Source organism: Paralichthys olivaceus, chromosome 2 (genome assembly GCF_024713975.1).
Source record: "Paralichthys olivaceus isolate ysfri-2021 chromosome 2, ASM2471397v2, whole genome shotgun sequence".
Lineage (NCBI taxonomy): Eukaryota > Metazoa > Chordata > Actinopteri > Pleuronectiformes > Paralichthyidae > Paralichthys > Paralichthys olivaceus.
The window spans coordinates 17,866,989-17,892,240 of NC_091094.1; the positions used below are offsets into that span (position 1 = coordinate 17,866,989).

Genomic DNA, 25,252 nt, shown 5'->3' on the forward strand with positions numbered 1-25,252 from the left:
CTAAGTGGCTTATTGAGTCATGTGAAGCGATCAGATCCATCATAACTGTGCCCAGTAACATTGCGTCATTCATTCTATGATTCTCAGACACTGACATAGGCTCCTTGTATATATTTCAATGTTTTTCCTGTTATTTGACAATAGTCGCTACCTGCTTCAGGAAATCAAATGAGATAAACCAAAACAAATAATTATTCGTCATTTCCCTTTATGTTAAAAATGCTGCATATGTTACAGATATTGAAAAGCACATTAAAGCTTTTGAGAAATAAAGCCACTAAGACATTTGAAATATTCATATGTGCCTCATCATTGTATGTTTATGGATTAGCACAGTGTTAACAGTCAGAAACACAAATTCTGGCTTCTTTTCTCTACTTGGTCTCTTTAATACAATATGTTTTCATCAAATGGGGGTGTAACACAATTGAGGCTCCAGAAATAGAAATAAAAAATCCTGGGCTTTCAAAAATACCCAGATATCATTCATATCCATAGGACCAGAATCAAAGCAACATCAATACAAAGATAAAAAAATCTCTCCAAAAACACGTGACAGTTCAACGCACATTACTTCCTGGCATTTGCATTTTACGAAGTTTGTTAAACAACTCCAGGTATTGAGTCATGGTGTCGACGCAGTCAGCTGGTGCGAAGAGGCCTTCAGGCTTGGCAACAAACACAGACGGCAGCTCAGCGACGCTGGGACCAAGAAAGGACTGCATGAACTCCTTCATGAGATTCCAGCAGTCTCCTGGAACCACACAGGGACAGTACTCCACCTGTGAAGACACAGCAAGTCAATACAGTCACAGTGGGAAGATGTAACGTCTCCACTCTCACTATTAGGATGAAACTATGAGAGAATATACCTCTACTGATATTCCTCTGGCACTGGAGCTCATTGTCACAGTACCAACTTTTATCAAAAAGTCACAGTAGCGGTATCTCGAACCACGACACTCCACCTTGTGCCCCTTGGCATTCTGGAAGTGGCTTTTTAGTTTCACCATGAGGACATCAAAGTTTGCATCCGCTACAAGGCACGGTCCACCTTCAAACAGAGCCAAGCAGCTCAGGGGAGTTTCAGAGTTGTGCATCACGTATAAGAGCTTGGTGGGCTGACCTGACAGAACAGAAAGAGAACAAAAGGTTTATTTACTCATGTCACATTACTGAATTCTTCCACTTTGTAAGAAAATCTATTTCACATCTGACAGATGTTTCGATCTTTTCTATTAAAAAATAACACTGACTTTAGTCAAATAAGAAGCACCGAAGCTGTGAAACTATGAGGTGAGATAAACGTTTAAACAGAGCCCGAACAATTTATTGATTTGCAAATTAAAAGCAGCTGATATGAGCCTGTCACATCTGTATCTGTGTTTATGTTTGCCGATATGAAAACTTTTATTTTCCAGGATAAACAATGCAGAACAACACTTTGGCTGTCGAAAATTGTGTCATTATACAAATTGTCCATAAAAAAATTCCAATATTACTTGACTGTAAAATACCATAACTGGGAACATCCATGTTTAATGTATAATTTTACTGTGATTAGGGCTGCAGCTGCATGACAAACAGGAGTAACCAAAATTGATTGAAAAAAAAATGGGGACGGTGAAAATGCATAAGAAATTCAAAATCAAGCAACAAATTAATAGGTGACATGTTGATTTGAGGAAAACTGCCATGCATTCACCATACAACACGCACATTTTTATCCACTGGTCTTTGCAGTGGTCCAGCACCGCTCATCAATACACATCAAAGCATTGAGTCAATAAATATTACCGCTGACATTTCCTGTGGCATGGTAGGTCTCACAGTCCACACAGAAGCTGCCCTGCTTCACTGCACCCAGCTGCTCCAGTTTCTTGTGCAGGATGTCCACTGTCTGCTGCACACTCTTCCCCTCCGCCACAGGCACCTGACACACACTGTGACACACACACACACGCACACACACACACTTGAACATCAGCATCATCATCGTCATGTAACGTTATCAGTGCTGCACCAGAGCATCGAGTGAATACAAGTATAATGTACAGTGACTGAGGTGAGGGGCAGAAGATTATTGAGCCGTGTGTAAATTAGACTTAACATGTTGAAAATATCATTTCTTCTTTTGATTTCAATATATCTAAAACCATAAAGTCATAATCTCACCAAGTGACTCCCATTGATGTTTTGCCTCCCTAGTCGAGTCTTTTTACTACTTCCGGGTTATACGTTGAGCTTCCGGCAAATTAAAATAAGCGTATTTTATTTATTTGAAATACCCATTATATACTAAACAAACTCTACTGACTAAATCCATGTAGTTCCAAAAATAAAGTCATTTAATACTAACAAAAATGCAAACTTGTTATTTTTGCTAGGTGACGGACGTTTTACTTGACGCGACTCAGCTTACGTCACTTCCTGATATGGCCACTTGCACGTGTTGAGCTGTGACTGTTTACAGTGCTTGTTCCTTTTAGACCTTAGCAAGCACATGCTAACACATCACAACAAGATTGTAACTGTCAACGTGCAGAGATGCCGAAAGTGAAGAGATCCAGAGGAGGTGGAGGAGGAGGAGGAGGAGGAGGTGGAGGAGCAGCAGCAGCCGTGACGCTGGCTGACCAGATCCTACAGGCCGACACGGTGCGAGCCCGGGGCCGAGTGAAGCTCAGGGACAGCCGGGAAGAGAACGAGGACAAGTACGTGGACGAGCGACTGTCGAGGAAGATCTTACAGCAGGCCCGGATCCAGCAAGAGGAGCTGCAGACCGAGTATGGTGTGGCACCGGAGAAGAAGAAGACACCGGTCACTGTCCTCGGTAAATACAACCACCAACTATCTGCTGCTTCGTGGTACATGTGGCTTTTAAACCTGTGGACGAGAGCCACTAAATCGACAGAAATGTGAATGAAGACTGGTGTGGCAGGACACAAGAACAGAATTAGTTATTATTTAACAGGCGTTAAATAGAACTACTCATTTAATGTTTGTGTTGGTCACATAGTTGAAATGACACTATGGTCAAAAGTATGTGGACACTTTGCTCTTTGGATTTTCTGCTGTTGTTTCAGCTTCTGGACACACTCATCACTTGGTTCGGGTTAAGAGACACCTTGATGCTACACAAATGACCATATATTTATCTCTCAAGAGGCTTCAGAGTAAAACAACTTGAAGAATCCTTATTGATCTCTCCTTCCTCCTATTGGACATGAATGATAGAAACATTGAAATAATGAAAATGTTAATAGAAGCATCTATCATATCATTTCTTCTGCTTGAGTACAGTATATCTTATCTCTCAAAGCACTTAATGCTAAGTCACATTCATCCATTCATACAACACTACTTAATGCTCCGCATTCATCCGCAGTCACTCACTCTCTAATGGAATCGCTCCGTCAGAGTCAATTTGGGATTCAGTGCCCAATGACACTTCAGCATGCAGACTGGAGGAGCCCGGGATTGAACCACAGAACCTCAGTGGACATCCCACTCCTAAGCTACAGCCACTAAACACATTTCTAAGTTTGAGAGTGCTGCACAAACCCTGACCCCATCCCCATCTGTTATTAATAGGACAAGTGAGAGCAAGGTTTTATCTCCCAACATCAGTGGCCAACCTCTTAATGTTCCTGCTGCTGTAAAGGACCACATCTCTTTTGCCAGGTTCCAAATTCTTGGGAGAAACTTTCCCAGAAGAGTTGAGGCCCTTTGTAGCAAGCAGCATGTTGATGCCCATGGTTCAGGAGTGAAATGTTCAGTACATACCTATGGGTGTAATGTTTGATTAACCATGCACTTTTGGCCACTGTCATTACTATAATTAGTTTTTTACTGCTAGTTTCAAAATTTTTGTAAGATAATCATTTTTGTGATTATCTTTATCCTGCATGTGTACGAATTGATTATGTTTGATATTGTAAAGCGCCATCAGAATTTAGTCTTACAAACGTTACTCGACCGTGAGGTGTATTTTGTTAACATATGTGTGACCATGTCTTGTCATCATACTTTAGGGTCTGGCTCTCAGGATGCAGATTCAGATGAGGAGTGGCCAGCACTGGGACAAGCAGGTGCTGGAGACAGCGATGCTGAGTGTGACACAGAGATCGTGGTTGACCCTGACGACGAGAAGGCCATGGAGATGTTCATGAATAAGAACCCGCCAGTGAGGCAAGCCACGAAACAAGCCTGACTTAACCTCAGAAGTATCTGTGCACTGAAATGATTCAAAGTAGATGATCTTCTTTAAATGCTGAGCTTCTGTGTTATTTTCATGGCTCACTCAGACGGACCTTGGCTGATATCATCATGGAGAAGATCACAGAGAAGCAGACCGAGGTAGGAACTCTGATGTCAGAGGTGTCGGGATGTCCGATGCCCCAGTTGGACCCGAGGATAGTAGAAGTGTACAGAGGTGTCAATAAGGTGAGTCGTCCTAAAACATAGTACCTGTACCTGCACAGGTGAACAAATGTTTGAACATGTAGAGGAACATAAAGTCAGATGATTTCGTACAGGGCACATCATAGTCACTGAATAAAAATCACTTGATCAAGGCTCGCGCAGTCACAGGATCATCTTAACTCAGCACCTGTAGGAGATTTCAGAGTGACACATGAGGCATCGCCCCCAACAAGCAGCATTTGGTGTAAATGGTGTTCTTGATTTGTAATCACAGTTTTTCTTCAGGCTTGTGTTGGCAAAAAAAACCAACACATTAAGATACCCATGAGTAACTAGCCCACAATGATGACAATGTGATTTCTGCCTGATATACCTGGACAAACATATATTTACTCATTGCTCAAATCTTGTATGATTCCTCATGTTAATAGTTCAATTGAATTGCATTGTTTTGCAATAACCAATGGGATTCTTAGTGTTAAGTATTAAATTAAAAGATCCTTTTTGTTGTTTTGCTTCAGGTTCTGTCAAGATATCGCAGCGGTAAATTACCAAAGGCCTTTAAAATAATCCCTGCACTTGCAAACTGGGAGCAGGTTCTATATTTGACTGAGCCTGAAACCTGGACAGCTGCTGCCATGTATCAGGCAACAAGGTGAGCCCCCAGAGTGTTATTTAAAATAACAGACATAGAATGATGATATTTTAATACAGTACAGTGAAATAACTCTTCTTTGCTTTTCTCATAGAATCTTCTCCTCCAATCTGAAAGAACGAATGGCCCAGAGATTTTACAACTTGGTGTTGCTGCCCAGAGTACGAGATGATATTGCAGAGTACAAGCGACTCAACTTCCATCTGTACAGTGCCCTGAAAAAAGCCTTGTTCAAACCAGGAGCCTGGTTTAAAGGTGAGACAACCGAGCGTTACATCGGAGACACACTTTAACTCTGTCCAAGGCGAAAAAACACACCCGACAACTCTTAAAGACATCTTGATCTATTTTTTTCACTTTCTTTAACATAGCAAGATATATAACATTGTTGGAGATTTCTCTGAAAATAATTCATGGATCAATCATGTTTATGGGACCGATATTTATGATTGTGTGTGTGCAATTGGTTGCCGATCCACCAAAAAAGTAGTTTCATAAAGGCACTGTTGGGCCTCATAATCTACTGACTGCCATTCTAGTTGTTAATCAAAATTAATTCCCAATGCAGCTTTAGTATTTTTACCTCATTGTTGAGGACTGTTTCTGATTTTTCATAGTTCTCCCAGTGAGATGGAAACTAAAATCCTGTGTCCTCTGACACAAGAGGACAAGCTTAGAGTAAAATGTGAATCTGAATTGTTCATTAAAGCCTGATTGTCCATCACCATCAGTCATATTCCTCTACCCGTCCTTAGTATTGTTGAAAATCAATGATGAGCTCAAGCATTTTGTTTAGCTGAAATCCTGATCTGCCTTGCAGGCTTGTGGACAGTCATTGTGTGTCATTGAATGCTCAGTGAATGCCAGGCTAAGCTCCACTCACACTCGACATTTCAAAATAAGTGGGGACAGTGAACGAATAAGAGGATTTGACAGAGGAAGAAAATATGAGCTTTCTGGGACATGTCACATTTCTCATCTCTGCACTAAATTTAGAATTTTTATTCTGAGGATTATCTGGTGTCCACAGGGTAAATAACACCATTGGTTCTGGAAGCACAGTAATTAACACACTCTAAATTTGGGTCAACTCATCCTTCACATTTCTAGAATCTCATTCGGCCAATGGTTGCTGAAGATAATTTTCTGTCTTTAATCTCGTCAGTCCTGTTTGTCCCAGTTTGATAGAACGGTTTTCCCAAAACATCCAGTATATATACCCATCCCATATATTGAAATCCACCAGTGTGAGATAACACCACTAAGTGGCAGTGTCACACACCAATGAACTGTATTACCACTTTCAGAATGAGTGTGGGGGGTGCTAAATTACCACTAGAGGGCAGCATTTACCATTAATTATTCTGTTTTTTAAGGGGAATTTATTTTGCAGATTTACAAAATAAATATTTGTTGAATGAGTTAGGAGTAACACAGTTGGTTTTATGTTTTTCATGTTATACATACAATGCAGGTTCTGAAACAATGCAATAGTCATACCCAAAAAAGCTTTTCTTCTACAAGATTAGTTTTGGTTTTGTTGGTTTGTGTCATGTTTTGTGCAAATATGACAAAAGCAAACAAAGTTGCCCACTAGTGACTGAGGTTTATGTACAGTGTAGCATTATTTCACCTCTGGTATTAGATTGTAGTCAGTGCAGAAACTGTTAAACTGCCAACTTCTTCAAAATTAGAACTGGTATTAGATATGACTGTTTTTTAACAGTCTGCATCAAAGTACATCTTATTTTAATATTGTGCATGTACATGAAGTACAAGCTAAGTTTTTATTAAAGGGTCACTGAACCGGTTTCATCGATCAAAGTCTAATTACCTTTCCCTGGAAGAACAGCCATTGTGTAATGTGCTCTTTGGCTCAAAGAGGAAATTCCTCTTGTAATATAACCAGATATCTACAAACAGAAAGTCTGCATCACAAATGCAATGAGGGTGTAAAACCAAGCTCTCTGTGTTCACTGTTACAGTATACAGTATCCGACGTGTTGCATAACAATATGGATGGGCCTGAAAACTAAACTCGCATGAATTCTTGACGTAATCTTCAGTGTGGCACTCCATAATGGATTTAGTGTTACTGGTATTGTCAGTGTACAGCCAGCTCCGTCAGTCATGCTGCCTTCATAGGTTCTTCAATGATCTGAACACTTGCAAGTCATTAATGTGAGAAGCTTTCCTATTCACACTTTATGATACAAAGTGTGAAAGTTGTTCTGAGCTGTTGTTCTGATGTTCTGAACTTTACCCATATTGTGGGTTTTCCTGCATCAATTTCTGACCTTTTCAAAAAATCTGTCCAACATCTAATGGAAGTTCAGCACTGCAGGAATACTCTTTAATACTTTGTATTGCTTCTCTCACACAGGTATTCTGATTCCTTTGTGTGAATCTGGGACATGTACTCTCAGAGAAGCCATCATCATCGGCAGCATACTCACAAAGTGCTCAATCCCTGTGCTCCACTCTAGGTGAGGTTTCCTTTCCCTGACACACACCAGCAGACAGATGTTGGCATCTTTAACCTTTGGGTTTAACCGGTCGTCCTTTTCATTGTTTTTTTTTTGGCTAGTTAAAGCAAAGTCAATATTACATAACATGAAAAGTTGTATAACATGAACAATCTTTGTGTTTCAGCGCTGCGATGCTTAAGTTGGCAGAGATGGAGTATAACGGCGCCAACAGCATTTTCCTGCGTCTCTTGCTTGACAAAAAATACGCCCTGCCTTTCCGTGTCCTAGACGCCTTGGTGGCCCACTTCCTGTCCTTCCGCAATGAAAAACGTGTGCTTCCTGTTCTGTGGCATCAGAGTTTACTCACCCTGGCTCAGCGCTACAAGGCTGACCTGGCCTATGAACAGAAGACAGCACTGCTGGAGCTGCTTAAGATACAAACACACCCTCAGGTCACCGCAGAGATTCGCAGAGAACTGCAAAACTCAGAGTCACGGGATATCGAGATCGGGCTTCCTGTTACAGTGGAAATGGATTGAGGATTCAGCCCAGTCTGGTGCATCCTCCGCCTCCTCCTCTAATGCAAATGAATAATGTTTTCTTCAGCATGGAGACAGATTTATTAGAGCTGACTTCATTGATCTTCCTGTTCTGTGAAAGGACAGTTTCAAAGATGTGACTCATTACATTGTATCAGAGCTATAATTCTGTTCTTCTGCTCAGATGAGATCACACAGTTAAAAATGCCCATCAGCAATGACATATTTTCATATCGTGAATCTGTTGCAGTGAAGTAATTGCCTGGAAATACAAAGACTGGTATTTGTGTTCATTTAATGAAGTTGTGTTGCAAATATTTGGATTAAAAACCAAACTGAATCCTTCACAGTTGGTCAGGGATCGTTTGTGTCTCAACATTTGAAGTTTGCAACTTTTTAAGAAATACATAAAAAAGGAAAGATTTCAAAACAGAAACGAAGGATGGCCGACAACACGTGAGTAGCTCAGAGAGGGTGTGGTACTTATTTACGTTTTAGGGTTGCATGGTAATCTGAATTATCATGATGTTATTGTTGGTTTGGCAACAAATAAATAATTCCTGATGACATTTTTAATTTGCTATCAAGTTACATAACAATTATATAATTCAACAGTTCCCGCACAGAGAGAAAACTCCCCTTTAACAGGAAGAAACCTCAGACAAGGTGTGATCGGAACTCTACCTCAACCGGTTGGACTGAGAGGAGAAACAGATATTAATAGATGTGATGTTATTAATGATCACAGCACAAGTCATTAATAATGATAATGATAAATAATTAGTTGATTAAAAAAAACAATGTAGAAAATGTCTTACAGTCAATACCTGAAAAATAACTTAAAGCTTCTGTTTGAGCTTCGGGTATTTGATTACATTCAACATTTAGTCCTGTTAATCTGTTTGCATTAATGGCGAAGGAGCAAACACTAAATGTGTTTTTTTCTGACAGCAGAAATAAAGTTTTGGTATTTGATTAAAAAAACAATTTGTCACATTCGGATCCTTTTAAAGATGGCGGCGGTGTGAGCGCTCTGACGGCCTTTAGCTTAGCCTGCTAACTCAAGTTAGATTTGTCAGCAGCCAGGTCCTCGGATTGTTGTAACTTCTCGTTACACACTGAATGTGTCTGTGCAAATGGATCTACAGCTTCAAAATGGCTCCTCGGAAGTCACCGGGGAAACGGACCGTGTTAGGATGATCCGGGCGCACAGCGACCCCGCGGTGACCGGCGACCCCCGGGCACTGCGCACCCTGGCGGCCCTGGAGAGCCCCGGCCACGTTCCCCCCGACTCAGACAGAGTGCCGACGGACGTAAAGCCGAAGATGAGGAGGACTCTGGTGGTGTGGATGTTACAGGTGCTCTACTCGTCCACGTTGTCACCAAACTCAAGCCAGCGCCATGTATCTGATTCTAGTGTCTTTGTGCCTGGCAGGTGTGTGAGGAGCAGCAGTGTGAGCAGGAGGTGTTCCCGCTGGCCACCCACTACCTGGACTCGTACCTGAACACATGCGCCATCGACAAGAACCACCTGCAGCTTTTAGGGACTGTCTGCATGTCTCTGGCCTCCAAGATGAGAGACACCGTCCCCCTGACTGCCAGCATGCTCTGCATCTACGCAGACAACTCGATAACAGCGTCAGACATCCTGGTAAAGAGCTCACCTCTACCTCAGTTACATGCAGGATATAAAGTCCTGATATAAAGGGGGGGCAGGCACTATAGTATTGTTAAATGACATCACTAACAATCTAATTTACCATTTGAAAAACCATCACACGTGAGAGCACAAGGACTTCACCGAGGTGAAGGGAAAAGAGGACGAATTGCAGCAGCAAACTTTGGAAACTGAATTTGAATTGTGCAATAAGACAAAGCAAGAGAGATAGCAAACACACTTGTCGAGTTCATTCTTGTGTATTTGTAGATTTGTCTATTCATTTTCAGGTATGAATGCCAAACTAGATACTGTAGATATAAACTTAATGCACTGGCATCAGATCAGAGCTCAGAATTGTCCAAAGTCCAGGTATCAGACTCAGGAAGGAAAAATTGGTATCAGTACATCTGTTGTGCAAGTGTTATTGCAGGGGCCTTTTGATGGTGGCTTGGTTGATAGGAATGTGTGTGCGTGTGCGTGCGTGCATGCGTGCGTGCATGCGTGTGTGCATGCGTGTGTGCGTGTGTGTGTTGCAGCATTGGGAGATGGAGGTGGTGTCCAGGTTGGACTGGTGTCTGGCCTCCGTGGTTCCCTCTGACTTCCTTGAGCCGATTCTCCATGCTCTCCCCTTTGTTCGGCCCCCCCACTTCCCAAACGTGCGCAGGCGTTTTCACTCCTACGTTGCTCTGGCCGCCACTGGTGAGTTACGTAAGTCAGTTACCAACACTTGAGATGGTTTTTACAAATAAAATGTAACAGTTGGCAAAATGCGTAATTTTTCCTGCATTCAATTATTCCAATTTATTATTCCAGTGCAATAAAAGCAATATTGCACCCTTTATAAAAGATAGAAAGAATGAGAACATTTTTTTGTTAGTGAGCACTGAAGGTGACTGGTGAAATTTAATGACTTTCCACGTGGTGAACAATGGACGCAAAGCTTTGATTACGATGTGTCAGCAGTTCATTTAGGAGACAGAGAGCTGAGTTTGTGTTATCCTGTATTGTCTGCTGTGAAAGACCTGCGTCCCCGACCTTTCAGCTGGCTGATTTCCCACAAATCTCTGTGATGCTGCCCGAGGCAACAGATCCCAGTCAGTTAGAGCTGGTTTAGACACACAATGACATTACAACCCATAAAATGAAGACGATTCCCGGCTCCCGACAGTGTAAACCCATTCAAAATGTGTCTGAGGAGGGATTGAATGGTAGACTTTTTGTCTCAGTGTTCCTCCTGCCTCAAGCAATTAGGATATTGTATCAGTTTATCAGGTTTTGGGAAATTCCTGGTTCTGAGTTCTTCCTTTTGTCTGTCAGGGTGTGTCTATAATGGAGGCATCCATCTGTCTGTATGTCAAACATCTAACTTTTACTGACTTTCTCGCTGTTATCATTGTTAAATAGTCCGAGCCGGTATTGTTTACATTGTGTGTATCTTCAGACCACAGGTTCTCAACATTCTTGCCCTCCACTGTTGCCTGTGCCTGTGTGAGCGTCACCATGCAGAGCGTAAAGTTAGAGGACGCTGCCGTCTCCTCTGATTGGCCCATGAAGTTTTTGGCCAACCTTTTGGCCATTGATCTGGTAAGTTTAATGTTTAACTGACATTTTCAGATATTATCTCTCCTGACTTTGCCCTGTTGTCAGAAGTGGCGTGTTTGTGATCATTTTGCAAGAACTTTGATCAAACAGTCGGAGAAGAACAAACAAACTGATATTGGTAAAAATCCATAAGGATAAGTGTGTTCATGACTCAATGCTTATGTTTTTAAATCTGACCCTGAACAGAACTCACTCCTTCTCTGCTACGATCAGCTGTGGAGTGTGCTGGAGCTCAGCCTGCCCTTCCACTCTCAGGACAGTGTTTGCAGATAGAGATCACGCAGCTCAGAGATCAGCTCCACCCCTGCTGACATTCAAGACGTTGCATTGACACTGCTGACATCTCTCCAGGAAATGTTGCAAAAAAACTCCTTGCTGCCTTGAGTAGACCAGATAAATATTAAAAGTGCAGCATAGAACGAGAGGCCTAAATGCCAGGCCGAGTTGGCGTTGACATCTGTTTTAAATGTTCATCCTGTTGCTGTGTTTTATAATTGCAACTTTGAAAGACATTTTTATTATCTTTTCAACCATTTTGTGCTAATAAGAGTTTAATCCTTACAGCAATGTTTGCATCATTTTCTATTCATATGTATTTTGCATTTGTCTGGGTTCTGCTGAAATTGTAATTTTAGTTTTATATATGCAGGTTTCTGTTTAAATGAATGTTTCACTGTGATATAAAACATGCATATGTGCAGAGGATCAGTAACAACATTAACCAGCACTAGAGTTCTTTGTCATTTTTTTTTATTGATTTCCTCAGACCGGGCACAATAACTTGGCAGATCACATGCTCATAGAAATGATAAGCCAGTTCACTTTGGCAAACAAGGTTTTTGTTGCAGAGAAAAAAAAAATATAAGCAGAGCCAGATGCACATTAAATTATACATAAACGACTCCATTCTTTCCCTGTGTCACACATCACTATAAAATAAACCAGTTATCTGTGATAAGAAAAGCTCATACAAATCCTCCAGATTCCAGTTGGGATTAAGGACTTCCTTGGTTGAGCCTCATGGTGTGCCAAAAAGTCTTTACATTCAGAATTCGAAAAAACAGCATGTTGGGCAACTCGTGTTATATGGTTGTAATACTCAAATGACAGCTGGTAAATGAATTGTATGGTTATCAGGTTTCGATGGTTGGATAAAGTGCTGTTCTAGGCCCTGGCTCAATGTACTAACCAATCATCAAACAGCAGAATACTGATGTACCCATCTCTGACCACCAGGGGGTATTTCAAAAAACAGGAACCAGATAACTTTAAAACGTGGCGTGAAATACACCATCTTGTCAAACATAATGATTGGTCTGCATGATTTGTAATTTTGAATCTAATATAAGTTTTACCAGTTTGAGCCATCAGGATGCAGCAGAGTTAACTTTTAATCTACAATGGCTTTCAAATTAAAAGTTCAACCCGAGCTCCATGACTGATCCTCAAAACTCAGTTGAAAGGTGACACATTACAGACAGCGTGCACCAGTTTTCTGCGGCTCATGGTTTACTTTCAAATGCAAGTTGTTGTTTTTCAAATTCCAACTTCTGCCCTTCGAATTGGACTTAAACTGCCCCACCTCTCCTGTGAAAACTGCCACCTGCACACACAGAGTCAGAGGCCACCTGTGCACTTAATATCTTCCCAGGGTTAGGAGCTCAAAGCCGGTTCTGCTGGTTACACTTGTCATGACTCAAATGTGCCATGATAATTATTCAAGTCATTATCCAAACAAATGATTAAAAAAGCAGATTTAAAAACACTGAGAGCTGAAGTCCCTGTAACAAACAAACAAACGTCCACTTGGCACTTTTTTCTAGCGCTTTAAATAAAGACGAACAAAACGATGCAATAACATGAATTCTTTGGTTTCCATGAAATGTCATTTTAAACTCATTGAAATCTGTTTTATATGATGCATGAAGCAGTCCTAACATTAAACCTGTGATATTGCTGTGATCCTAAAGAAACATAAAGTTGACATGTGATCAATGACCAGAAATCTAGAATCCAAAAGAGCGATGAAACTAAGAAGTTTTCAAACTGACCTGAACCGACACACACTAAGTATTCTGCAGTCTAAGCAATAAAAGCGATATTCAACCCAAGTTCTACTGTGATTCTGTCAAAAGACCGTTTTCTAATTTACTAAGTAAAAGTTTTGAAAACTCAGACCAGTGTTTTGGTTTAATTGTGAATTTGCTCTCATGTTCTCAACTGATAAACAGCAGCCCTCTTCTCCTGAGAATCTTTGAAATTGACTTTTTCAATGGCACGTCAGTTTTGTAAAAAAACACTGTGCCCTCTGGTTATATTTGAACGCATCATTTATTGTCCACCATCTTAAATACAATCTGGTGTTTAACAAGATGCCTCCTCCCTTTTTGGTGCTGTGCAATTCAAGCCAAAAAATGATTTAACGCACTGGTAGTTTCGCATGATGCACTTTGGCTGTCATGTCTTCAGTAGTTGAGTCATTTAATGAAAATACTGGATAAAAAGACAATTCTTTCGTCAGCGTCCTTTACTAATGGTGCGTCTTCAGCTTGCTGCGGAGCCTCGTATAGCCAAGGCCTGTTTGTACGGCTCTGTTACATTATCGCAGTCGGTGATGGAGAAGGCGCTGTCGGCCACTCCGGACTCATAGCAGCAGTTCCAGTTCCTCCGCAGCCCATCCTCAAGAATCCCATCTTCCTGGATATCCAGCAGGTTGTCCGCAGACACGCTCCCTCTCATGCTGGCCTTGGCTGGTTTCTCCATCTGTGTGGATGGTCCCACACGGTCTGGCAGATCCAGCTGGTCAAAGGACTCTGAGGACAGAATGCTGTCCTCGCTGATGGCCCCACTTGGTCTCGACCTGCAGGCCCCATGCGGTAAAGAAGCTGCCAGCTGGTCCAGAGAGCCAAACTCCTGCAGCCCGCCTGTGGAGAATTTTCCGTTTCGCTTCAGGATGCCCTTCCTGTAGGTTGGCGCTGAAGGGCACTGTTTAGTTTTTAGTACCCAGCCAGAGTCACTGTTCTCAGGAGAGGACGAGTAGTAGCCTGACTCTTGCTCAGTGGGCTTTTTCAGGATACCTTTGCGAGGGACTAACTCAGCTGAAGGAGCATTAGATGGTGCGGACAAGCCACAAATACTCTGCGGCTCCACTGGACCAGTGACTGGGCTTTCGCTAATCGCTTTCTGTTTCACACTGTTGCGTCTCTTTAGAATCCCCTTTGAGGGACGACTGTCTGTGCTGCCTTCGTGAACGGTCTGGGTGATGTTGTTTTCCTTTCGTGATCTTCGCAGGGATCGCTGCCGCACTACGTCCCCTCCTCCACCAACCTGTGAGCGGAGCAGGCAGCGCACCTTGGAGCCGTTTTCCAGCAAAGGCCTGGATGTGCGACGCAGCCAACTAGCGACGCTGGCCAGCCCCGCAGGGTGTGATGTGGATGTAGAGACTGGCGAGGAGGTCTGCTCTTCTGTGCTGCTCTTTGTCTCTGCCAGTAAAGGCTGCTGGTAACCCCAGTTGAGCCACCAGTGTCCGGCAATCTCCTCTATTGTGGCTCTTCGCTCAGGATTCACCATCAGCATCCAACGTATAAGCCCACATGCATCTGAGAGAAATTAGAAATAAAAGGAAGATTGAAAATGTCACAAAATAAATTGTAAAGCAAAGTATACACAACAAAATAAGTCTTCCACCTTGAAAAACTCACCTGAGGGCTTATTTGGTTTCCGGTAGTTTCCGGTGCTGATCTGCTGAACCAACATCTTGTGGTTGTTTCCATCAAATGGCATAGTGCCATGAACCATAGTATACAACAACACACCAAGAGACCAAGTGTCCACCTCTGGCCCACGGTACGGCCGACCATTGACAATCTCTGGGGAGGCATAGAGAGGACTTCCACAGAAAGTTTGAAGATACTCGTCGCCATGGTAAAGGTTTGACAGGCCGAAGTCTGCAATCTGCCAAGAACAAGAAACATGAGCCAAGTTAGATCTGTTATCAGATTGATACAAATAATATCCAACTTCCTAAAAGTTTTCAATTTGCATCACTTCACATCATTAATTACTCATCACACATGCTACAGCACTAAATCTCCACACGCAACATCACATCTTTTCTGACTAATGTAGAAAATACTTGCTCATATGTGCGTGACTCGCTTCCACATTTTCCCAAAGTTTAGCGCTTGCAGAAGAAAGGTGAACCTTGTCATAGTCCTGAATTTATGGGCGGAGGCCTTGTGCTGATTCAGAGAGAAGGGGGTGGTCTGATTCCATTTATATCCACTTTACCAGTGAATTAATATCTGTGTCCAAACATTCAGGCCGCAAGCAAACAACAATGGGAGAACCTGTAAATATGTTTTTTAGTGGGGTATCAATTAGGGTAAAAAAGACTGACTCAACTTTATTTATCAACTTAATTACGGTCTTCACACACTTCTTCCATGCTGCCCAGCTTAGTCTAGCACGCTAACGTTAACATCCACTGACAAAAGACACTGTCGTACTTAATCTATTCCACCATCATCTGATTACAACAAGGGGCACAACAGTGTGGCATCTTGAAAATACCAGAGCTTGGACCCAGAAGCAGATATCACACGTCTTGACTTAATAATGGAATATCGGCTCCAAATCTGAATGACTCATGTTTTCAGACATAGACAGTAACACACACTGTGTCTGTGTGCGTGTGCATTTCTACATGTTCAGGGGCTTGTTCCTCAATAATACCTTAACATTGCCGTTGCCATCAAGTAAAATATTCTCCAGTTTCAGGTCCCGGTGTACGATTCCATTCTGAAAGGGAAGAGAAAACATATATTCATACATAACCATATTTTATTTTTTTGCAATGATAAATGTTCCACCAAGGTCATTACACATTGGTTTACTCTTACATAAAATGGATTAGTCTTTCCTGGGTCAGAACACATTCTTCAGAACAAAGTGAAGATTTTTTTCTAGTACGTCAGCTATGCTTCATTGTCCTGCACTCTGCAGGGGGGAATACCTTTGACTCAGACACCGTTTGCATTTGTTTTACTCTGGAAAAAAATGCAGGTCAGCTACTTCTTGCATATTGGCACTGGTTGAAGCAACGGACACATTCTTTTGTGTCATGTAACATTCATTGTTGAGATATAGACTTGAAGAAACACATGGGCACATTTTTAGATTTCATCACCATGTCATAAAACAGATAAGATAGAGGGCGTTCAGACGGTCTTTTCATAACTGCTTTACAAACGGAAAGTTAAATATTTATCAAGACATCAGTAAAAGTGAAATGAGACGGATGGTTCACACGAATATGACAGGACAGTTCACTCAGTAAATATTGTTCCTTAACAAACATAAATGCAGTTCTGAGGAGCTGCAATATAAACGCTCATTATCAAACAGCTCTGGGCGGCAGAAACAACTGATTGTGTGTGTGTGTGTGTGCACATGCATGGCCCTTCTGTTCCATCACACCCTCATTAAACAGTGAGCCCATGCATGTGTGTTGGGACGGCTGGCCTTTAGCCCTGACGCCAGCTTTCCACAGAACCAACTGTTCATTTAGCCCTGCATCGTTCTCACAGCCTCGCTTTTCAGACCAGCGAGCTGACACTGAATAATGCCCATTATATAACTTTGGGGGTGCCAGTGCCCTCGGGAAAAAAAAAAAAAAGATCTGGGCAGCTAGTGGAGCTCTGCGTCATTAGGTTTTGACGTAGCAGCCAAGAGTGAGGATTTGACAAGGCTAATACACTGAGCTCTACCAATATAAGATTCCACCTAGATTCTACTTTCTGTTTTCAACTTTATATCTTTTTATTACCTGATGACAGTAGTGTACAGCTGATACTATTTGTCTGAAGAAGTTTCTGGCCTCCCGCTCAGAGATGCGTCTCTTGTCACAGATGTAGTCGTACAGGTCCCCTTTGCTGGCGTACTCCATCACAATCACAATTTTGTCCTTGTTTTCAAACACTGAAAGACACAAAAACAACAGAACACTATATTCAAGGTTTTTAATCAACCAAATAAAACTAAACTACATTTTCTGGGCTTTATTTTTTATTTTGAAACCTGCAACATAAAGAGAAACCTGGACTGTGCAGAGCCATTTGCAGCACTATCACTGTGGTCAATTTGTATTGGGATGTTTCTGCATTTGGAACAGATTGCAGATCTTCCTGTACAACCCCTTGTTCACATTGATTACGATAAACTGGGCCCCCGTGATCAATGCACTGCAAACAAACACACTGAGCAGGAGAAACACTCAGTGATGACCATCTCATCAGGCGTGAGGGGCAGTGGAAGACACAAGGCTTACGCTTATGTAACAGAGTGTCGGCCCTCAGTACAAAGACTTTGCGTGACCAAACTCTGACTCTCAAACAGAGGCTGATTGAGATCCATCTTTTTTTCCAGGTATTACATTTCACTCCGCATGTGCCTCAGAGACTCAGTCACCTCTGAAAGGTAAACAATGACACAAAACCCCAAACATGCAAAACAAATATACAATCACTACAGTTTTCAATACTGTACCTTCATATATGGTGATGATGTGCGGGTGGCACAGCGAGGACATGATCTCTATTTCTCTGCGGATATGAACCAGGTCTTGCTCATCTTTGATCTTATCCTTTCTGATGGACTTTATGGCGACCTTTAGAGACAAAGAAAATTTGATACATGAGGAAAATGCATTTAATTTTTTAAGTATTTGAAAAGCAAAATCCAATTGATACAAAGCCAAGGTGTTAATCACATTAATCACAATAACAGCTTAATTGTTTTTAGAAACATCAAAAAGTTACTTTAAAAAGACCAGTCACAACCTTAGACTGTATATAATATTATCTGATGCAATAAAAATGAGCTGAGACGTCATGACTGACAGCTGAGACTGACTCACGATTGGTCAAGCATGTATATCGGCCTCAAAACCACCGTTCCATCCCCAGATTGCTATTGCTCAGACTGTGGCTCGACTTTATGTCATTGCACAAGATGGCAGTATTTGTATCGTAGATATTTTGGCTTCGTTTCTGGATAGTGGGATAAAGTGGAGACGCATCATCCATCTTAATAAACAGTCTATGGTCACAAGTGACTTTGCAGGAAAATGATAATCATTAAGACATAAAGAAAATACTAGTCATTAAATTAGTTAACAGACTGTAATGTCAGTTACACATCAGTGCTTATCGCCACTGAGAAACGAGCAGAGGTGCATTTTAATGCTAACAAATTTAACTTTTCTTCTGTATGAGTAAAAATGTATTTCAGTTTTCTTTCAAAAGTTCCTTAGCCTCACTTGGACAACAACCAACAAAACTATAACACAATGGCCAGCAGCTGCACTGCTGCTGCTTCTGTGGGGGTCGGTACATTCATGTGGTACAGTAGAGGAGGCCTGTCTATTGAGTAGAACTAGTAAAAAAAACATTCCATCTCCAGCTCATCCTCTTGTGCGAGGATCCATGTGCAGTGAACCGAAAACTCTGCTGTGTTGTCTCTAACAAGGCAGAGGGAACGCTGGGTCAAGTATTGTCTGCTGTAAAGAAATCTATTGTCTGCTGTTGTGTCTGCAAGGATCATACATTAAGGGAATTTAAATCTGAATGGTATCTGCTGGGGTCTGTATTCGTAGACCTGTCGCATACAGGGTCTCAATGCATGTCTTTATGTTGCGTTTGTCCATTTGAGGCTGAGATGCCTCGGATTCCTCTGTGCACCGAGTGCGTCACCAGTCTACCCCAAGGTTAAAGGGTGTCGCGAGGCACCAGATGGCTCTGGTGATGGGGTATCCTTGTTTCCTCTCCTCTCCCACAAGGCTGCAGACACGGGGAAATGAGTAAAGCGTCAACTTGTCATCATTTTCAACACACGACTGTCTCCTGTCATGAGTCACCGTCTGGGCCGCTAGCTCCTCCAAGTCATGGTTTTCACACCACACAGACCTTTTTCCTGATTTCTGAGAACTGAGGTTTCCTGAGTTTGTTTGCATAGCTGTCAGATGGACTGGACCCAGACTCATGATGAGTTCACACTCTTGTGAGGTTATCTGTGTGTGTGTGCATTCTTTGTCACCGTCAGTCTGTTCTACGCACTAAGCAGAGAGGTTGATATCTTGGAAATTTCACACAGTGCTCATGTACAAACACACTTGAACCCTACTTCTGCAGCAGCCCTCCCTAAGTTCAAACTTTAACTCGTTATACCATTTAGCAAGTGAACATTTACAAATCATTTATTGAAATCATTTCTCAACCTAAACTAGTTCCTATATAACAATGATTACTAAATATTTACATCCAGTCACTTCCAAGTCTATCTGATGCATGTTAAATTAGATTGTCCCCTTAAATTCAATCAAGCAGCACAAATATACACATTTATAAATATCTGTTCTTTAAATTTGATTTTTTTTTCATCAAGATCCATGAATTTTTCCCAGGTAAATTGGTGCAAATGTTGAAAAATGACCTATCTCACCATTTTAATCCTGCTTCAACAAACAAACACACAAACCGACCAACAAATAAACAGGCAAGTATCAAAACATTGCAGAGCTATTTAAACATCTAAACTAAATATTAAATCAATGACTTAGCGTAAATAAGCAAATTACTTTTTTACTATTAATTTACATAATGCTTCATCAAATATTTGCCACTCATTCAAAGCTGAATAAATACAACAAGCTGACTCTGAAACATAATGATTTGTTCACCTGGAAATAGTGACAGCCATTTTTGTGTGTGTGTTTTTTTAATATAGACCAAATTATTCAATAACTTTCCCACAGTTGGGTTTGGTAGTCTGACTACTGTTAAAACTAATGCATGAGGGAAAATAGTTGAGATTGCATCTACTGCCACTTCCTCTCTCTCTAACTTCTTAAGTTCAGCAAACAGCCTTGAGATGATTCTCCCTCAGCAGCTCCCCTGCAACAGCAAACTCCCTCTGAGAGGAGGCTCACTCTGTTTAAATCTGAACTCTTCATCACAATTGTGAAACGTAAGGAATATTTTGATTTAATTTGGTTTTCTGTCTTTGTAACTACCTCTGCCAAGGATGTTACGTTTTCATCAGCGTTTGTTTGTCTGTTTGTTACTAAGCAGGTTTGCACATTGTGAGAAATGGTGTTAGCCTTGTTTGAGGTATTTGCTCTCCAAGTGCCTTTCTGCCTATTGATAGTTTGCATATTTTAAAATGATTATGTTAATGAACCAAAAATTCCAAATATCTTACTCTAAAGGCATAGCTTTTTTTAAATCTCAGGTACCTTGTCTTATAAAAAAGTTTTTGTGGTTTTATTATTGGGGAGTTGTGTTCAGTGTGGTTGTGTCTCCTGAGTGAACAAAAGCAGAGTTTGTTGTAGCGGTTGGAAAACTGAATATAATCCGTTCTCACAGTCTTACAATAAATATTTCCAAGAAAACAAATTTAAAATATAAAATGTTTTAACTTGTAAAAAATTTTTTTTTAACTGTAGATCACTCGCTAGTTTGAAATAAGAATTCAGGAAGGATGTAATGAACAAACTTACTCATGGATTTACTAATAGTAACACAGTGTAGGCGTTTTATTGAGCTGTCATGTAACATACATGAAGGAACACAGAACGTTCATGTCACGCAGTGTGAGAGTGAGGTCAGCCATACAGTCAATGATGAAGACCCCCCCCATCTAAATGGCTTATGCAATCAAACGTATGCACTTAGACAATGAGAACAGCTGTAGTGCCACAGTGCACGCGAGATGAAGCCATTCATAGTGTCACGCCCTGACTCAAATTACACCTCTTTGTGCATTATGCTGTCATTAGTGAGGTAGGCACATGAAAACAAAGCAAATGAATGTCTCTCCAGTTACCGCTCCACGCCAGCCGCTGTTTGTTTGGTGTAAACTCAAAACTTAAATTTGAGCTAATTTTGACATTTGAACACAGGTATTGGGGAGTGTTCGGATCAGGCTGCTGCCCCCGGGGGATGAATCTCAGACGCCAACTCATATCCTATAAAAACAGAGCGCTGCAGCAGCACCCGTACATGTCAGACAGTGGAAGGTGCTCAGACAAGGCTGAACATGAATCACAGCCTGTTTACAGCAGGTACAGGGGGGGGAATTCCTGGATCTTTCTTCATTCACTATCACGCACTTTCACACACAACAAACATGACCTATTGACAAAGAGCAATCCTGATTAACGTGATCAACATGTGCAGCAGCTCACATCAGGCCAAGTATCTATTATTTTTTTAACTAAGCTGTGACTAAACCTGAAACTCATCCATCTAGGTGTGCTTTGTGTTTTGGAAAATCTTCATATACTTTGCAAGGTCATTTTAATAGGTACACCCAGTTTAAATCAAAACAAAAATGTTTTTGCAGTTTACCATATATTTCTCAGTTTTATGTTGAAAGATTTACATAATTTCATTAAATGATTAAATCATTTAACGGTAATTATATACAGTATATATTGTATTATGCCCCTTAATTACCTCAAGAAGGTTATGTTCTCACCCCTGTCCATTTGGCTGCTGGTTTGTTTATTTGTAAACAGGACTATGCATGAATTATTGGATGGACTACAATGCAACTTGGTGGAAGGATGCGATAAGCATCAGGAAAGAACCTTCTAGATTTTGGTTTGGATCGATTGCGAGATAAGATTTTTTTTCAACATTTTTGCTAATTTATCTTGATGAGGGGACAGACGTTTACCAGTGAGTGCAATTTGGTGCAGATCAAAATAAAAATCAGTATCTTGTGAATTTAAATGTGTTTTCATAAGGAGACTGTTGGGCCTTGTTGGAGGTAAAATCTCTTCTAAGCTCCATGTATGTTCTTCTTCTAGTTTAGATGTGGAACTATATAATGTGGTGCACCTTGCTTGCATGTAATGTGAGTGATGTTTAACATTGGTGGAGTGATATGATGTTGGTTATGAGGAGTTTAGATGTGTGGATTCAGACATTCAAAGTGTTTGGAGTTACTGTCCCCATGCTCACTGCCATACAGTACGTTATAGTTAAGCCCAGGAGAAACATTCGACCTCACACTATTTAAACACATTTAAAAGCTTAAAGTCTTATACAAGTCATTGTTTCTGGTATGGAGTATTGAGAGACATTCTGGTTTGTTTACCAGCTTCTCCACATCCCTTTTAAAGGCTTATCTCTGTCCAGTCTGTTTTACATACCTCCCACTCCCCCTCAGGTCACAGTGAACTGGAATCCACCTGAAAAGCCAGTGGCCATTTCCCCTGAAGTCTCCCTTCGTCAAGAGCACAGAGAGAAATTGACCAAACTTCCCTGTCTAAACCTTTCAAAGAAACGCCTTTCCTTCAAGCTTCCTCTCACCAAGGGAGGTGATTACATAAAAACTCAGTGTATGGTGACAGATTTACAGGAATTGTGCGACTTGTGCTTTACTCTGTATGATGACCTCAAGCATGACGATTTATTCTTTTGTCAACTGATCTTTCTATTTCACTTTAAATGGACCAAAAAATGAATGTCAAAAATAGGGATGTTTTAATTTTAAGCTTAAACTCTTAAACCTGATTTGTTCATCACTAGTTTGAAAATAACTGTTTTTAATTAGAATGTTTTACTTTAAATTCAAAATATGAACCTTTGGGGATTTTTTTGATTTGCCTCAAACATGGGGACAGTTGTGTTGACTCTACCTGCAATTTTAGTGAAGTTTGAAAGGAGAAGGAATTTTAAAACATGGAAATAAAGAGGGTATCATCACACATTTTGTAATCCAGCCCCACAGATGTCGGAATCGAACATGCTGACATCATTAACATGCAGGTAGAAACTCACAGAACACATACAAACACAGTAGAAACCTGAGAGCACCCTCTAAAACCAACACACTGAACTCTTGGGCGAACTATCCTTGGTTTGTCAGCTGATCAACTTTGGAGCAAATCATATTTTTCTGATTGTATCACTCCACAATATGATAATATCCTTGTTACAGTGAGGCTCCTGAATGCAAAGCTGTGTGGTAGATTGTTCTTTCCATTGAAATCTACCTGTGAGCAGACTGTCTGCTAAAAATAGCTCTCTATCTCTGACCAACAGGTGGCCACCAGGACAGCAGACAGACCTTAATGCACCAGTGCAGATGTGAGTTAGTAGATCAATGTTGTTAACTATAAAACTGTGGTTAGTTATATAAGCTCACCAGTCTGCCGGATCTCTCCTTGGCTTTCTTCACTTTGCCGTAGGTCCCTTTACCGAGCGTCTCCAGGAACTCGTACCTGTGCTTCAGGTTGTGTTTGTGGTGGTGCCTCTTCACCGCCTGCTTCTTCACCGACACCTGGCACGGCGCTCTGCCGGCGGCGGGGGTGTTCTCATCCGCCGAAACTCTGCCAAAGCTCGGCCTGCAGGCTGCAGGAGGACGGGCAGCGGTGGAGACTTCCATCCTGAGACCCGCCGTCAAATAAAAAAACAAGCTGTACTTAATTTCTATCGCAGGTTTCGTGGTTGAGCAGCATCCCCTCCGTCCTTCGTCCGCAGCCCGGTGTCTCAGCAGGTGCTGTTGGCGGAAGTTGGGTAGTTAACTACGGACTGAGTGCTGGAGAAGAACCGGGACGCTCTGTTGTCTTGCCCGTGCTGAGAGGTGCTGAGTGTGGGTATGACACGCTGAGAGGAGCGGGGCTCAGACACGGAGCAGACCGACACGTCTAATAGTCTGAGTGGGAGGAGAGAGGGAGGAGAGAGAGAGAGAGACACACACACACAGAGAGAGAGAGGGAGAGGGGGGGGGGGGGGGGGGGGGGGCTCAGGTATATTTGATGTATAACACCCGGCGGCGCCAACAAGTGATCATTTGCCAAAACATGCACCACCTCTTAAAGGTCCAGGGTTAAGATTCAGGTGAAAGGATCTATCGGTAGAAATGTTATATAAAATAATCCCAGTGATATTCGAAATCCTTTATATTTACTTCGAGGGGCTCCTCTCTACTGAGGGCGCCATGTTTTTTACAGTAGCCCAGACAGGACAAACCAAACACCTTTTGACTTTTTATGACAACTGAAGCCACCTATTTCATGTTTCAAGAGGAGGGTCAGGTGAGGGGGATTCAGTTGCAACATGCAACGTCACCACTAGATTTCACTAAATTCCACACACTGAAGCTTTAAAGCCTTATTGTCCTGTTTATATTGCTTTATCAAACTGTAATGTCAAATCATTGTGACCTATTTTCTGAATTTTATCCACATTAACCTACTTGTAGTTGATTGAGAGTGACTGGAAAAGTAACAGACTTTAGGCCTTCAAGAGGCAACTTGCAGAAAATAATCACTTCCCCCTCATTTATTCCCTCATCCGAAGAGAGGATTTAGTTTGAGAATATGTTGGCTATGATACTGTTCAGTCACCATGACCTACATAGGCCGTCTGTAGTGACCTGAGAGAAATAAATTATTGAAGAGAAAATGACATTGGATTAGTGGTGTCTTTAAAGGTGCAGGCCACTAGAGTTCAGTGTAAAGTCAGCAGCTGCAAGAAAGTGGGTTAACTGCCTTCAACCTGAAGGTTTCACTGAAAGAAAATGTGAAAGAGAAGGTAACTCTGTTCAAATTCGTCAAATTGCAAACAGCTTTAATATGTTCAGTGTCTCTTTATTTTGTTCACTCCACTGGCTGAACTGAGTGCTTAAATTCAATATTCAGTGCACATGGTTAAAGTTTGTAATATTCATCCAGACACAGTGAGGGAGTGATTGTCAGTAAGGACAAGATGAGCAGGACATCCTTGATCTTCAGATCATCTGTGAGCCAGTTGGCTGCTTCCTCACACATTCTGTCTAAATTGACCTCTCAACCCATTAAGCCTTTGTGTTTGTTGATTGTTTTTCTGAGTAATTT

At 41.5% G+C, this 25,252-nt stretch overlaps 4 protein-coding genes across 5 annotated transcripts; 2 read left to right on the forward strand and 2 right to left on the reverse strand.

Moving 5' to 3' along the window:
- Window positions 1-191: 191 nt before the first annotated feature.
- med20 (mediator complex subunit 20) lies at window positions 192-2,326 on the reverse strand. Its single transcript, XM_020086940.2, has 4 exons — window positions 2,176-2,326; window positions 1,798-1,943; window positions 873-1,126; window positions 192-782 (listed from the first exon to the last, which is right to left on the reverse strand). The coding sequence occupies exons 1-4, from the start codon at window positions 2,187-2,189 to the stop codon at window positions 561-563; spliced, it is 636 nt and encodes a 211-aa protein (XP_019942499.2). The 5' UTR covers window positions 2,190-2,326; the 3' UTR covers window positions 192-560.
- An 82-nt stretch (window positions 2,327-2,408) lies between these two features.
- Window positions 2,409-8,431, forward strand: bysl (bystin-like). Its single transcript, XM_020086938.2, has 7 exons — window positions 2,409-2,830; window positions 4,032-4,188; window positions 4,305-4,443; window positions 4,944-5,077; window positions 5,172-5,332; window positions 7,461-7,563; window positions 7,730-8,431. The coding sequence occupies exons 1-7, from the start codon at window positions 2,548-2,550 to the stop codon at window positions 8,082-8,084; spliced, it is 1,332 nt and encodes a 443-aa protein (XP_019942497.1). The 5' UTR covers window positions 2,409-2,547; the 3' UTR covers window positions 8,085-8,431.
- A 659-nt stretch (window positions 8,432-9,090) lies between these two features.
- Window positions 9,091-12,248, forward strand: ccnd3 (cyclin D3). Of its 2 annotated transcripts, none has more exons than XM_020086832.2 (5): window positions 9,091-9,442; window positions 9,520-9,735; window positions 10,281-10,452; window positions 11,186-11,328; window positions 11,533-12,248. In XM_020086832.2, exons 1-5 carry the CDS (start codon window positions 9,221-9,223, stop codon window positions 11,617-11,619), a joined length of 840 nt encoding a protein of 279 aa, XP_019942391.1. In that variant the 5' UTR covers window positions 9,091-9,220; the 3' UTR covers window positions 11,620-12,248. The 2 variants fall into 2 exon arrangements, with proteins under 2 accessions (XP_019942391.1, XP_069396042.1); XM_069539941.1 differs by having other exon boundaries at window positions 10,281-10,443.
- Window positions 12,080-24,066, reverse strand: nuak2 (NUAK family, SNF1-like kinase, 2). Its single transcript, XM_020086831.2, has 6 exons — window positions 23,560-24,066; window positions 17,893-18,013; window positions 17,174-17,325; window positions 16,081-16,146; window positions 15,048-15,300; window positions 12,080-14,945 (listed from the first exon to the last, which is right to left on the reverse strand). The coding sequence occupies exons 1-6, from the start codon at window positions 23,797-23,799 to the stop codon at window positions 13,891-13,893; spliced, it is 1,887 nt and encodes a 628-aa protein (XP_019942390.1). The 5' UTR covers window positions 23,800-24,066; the 3' UTR covers window positions 12,080-13,890.
- Between the last annotated feature and the right edge of the window lie 1,186 nt (window positions 24,067-25,252).

Coding starts and splice junctions, on each gene's coding strand:
- med20 (XM_020086940.2), bottom strand. Junction 1,127..1,797: donor TGCCACAGGAAATGTCAGCG/GTAATATTTATT, acceptor CTGTTCTGTCAG/GTCAGCCCACCAAGCTCTTA. Junction 783..872: donor CCAGAGGAATATCAGTAGAG/GTATATTCTCTC, acceptor GTGTCTTCACAG/GTGGAGTACTGTCCCTGTGT.
- bysl (XM_020086938.2), top strand. CDS start 2,548: ATGCCGAAAGTGAAGAGATCCAGAGGAGGTGGAGGAGGAGGAGGAGGA. Junction 2,831..4,031: donor GACACCGGTCACTGTCCTCG/GTAAATACAACC, acceptor ATCATACTTTAG/GGTCTGGCTCTCAGGATGCA. Junction 4,444..4,943: donor TGTACAGAGGTGTCAATAAG/GTGAGTCGTCCT, acceptor GTTTTGCTTCAG/GTTCTGTCAAGATATCGCAG.
- ccnd3 (XM_020086832.2), top strand. CDS start 9,221: ATGGATCTACAGCTTCAAAATGGCTCCTCGGAAGTCACCGGGGAAACG. Junction 9,736..10,280: donor TAACAGCGTCAGACATCCTG/GTAAAGAGCTCA, acceptor TGTGTGTTGCAG/CATTGGGAGATGGAGGTGGT. Junction 10,453..11,185: donor GGCCGCCACTGGTGAGTTAC/GTAAGTCAGTTA, acceptor GTGTATCTTCAG/ACCACAGGTTCTCAACATTC.
- nuak2 (XM_020086831.2), bottom strand. CDS start 23,799: ATGGAAGTCTCCACCGCTGCCCGTCCTCCTGCAGCCTGCAGGCCGAGC. Junction 18,014..23,559: donor AGGAGAGATCCGGCAGACTG/GTGAGCTTATAT, acceptor TTGTCTCTAAAG/GTCGCCATAAAGTCCATCAG. Junction 16,147..17,173: donor CTGTACACTACTGTCATCAG/GTAATAAAAAGA, acceptor CTTCCCTTTCAG/AATGGAATCGTACACCGGGA.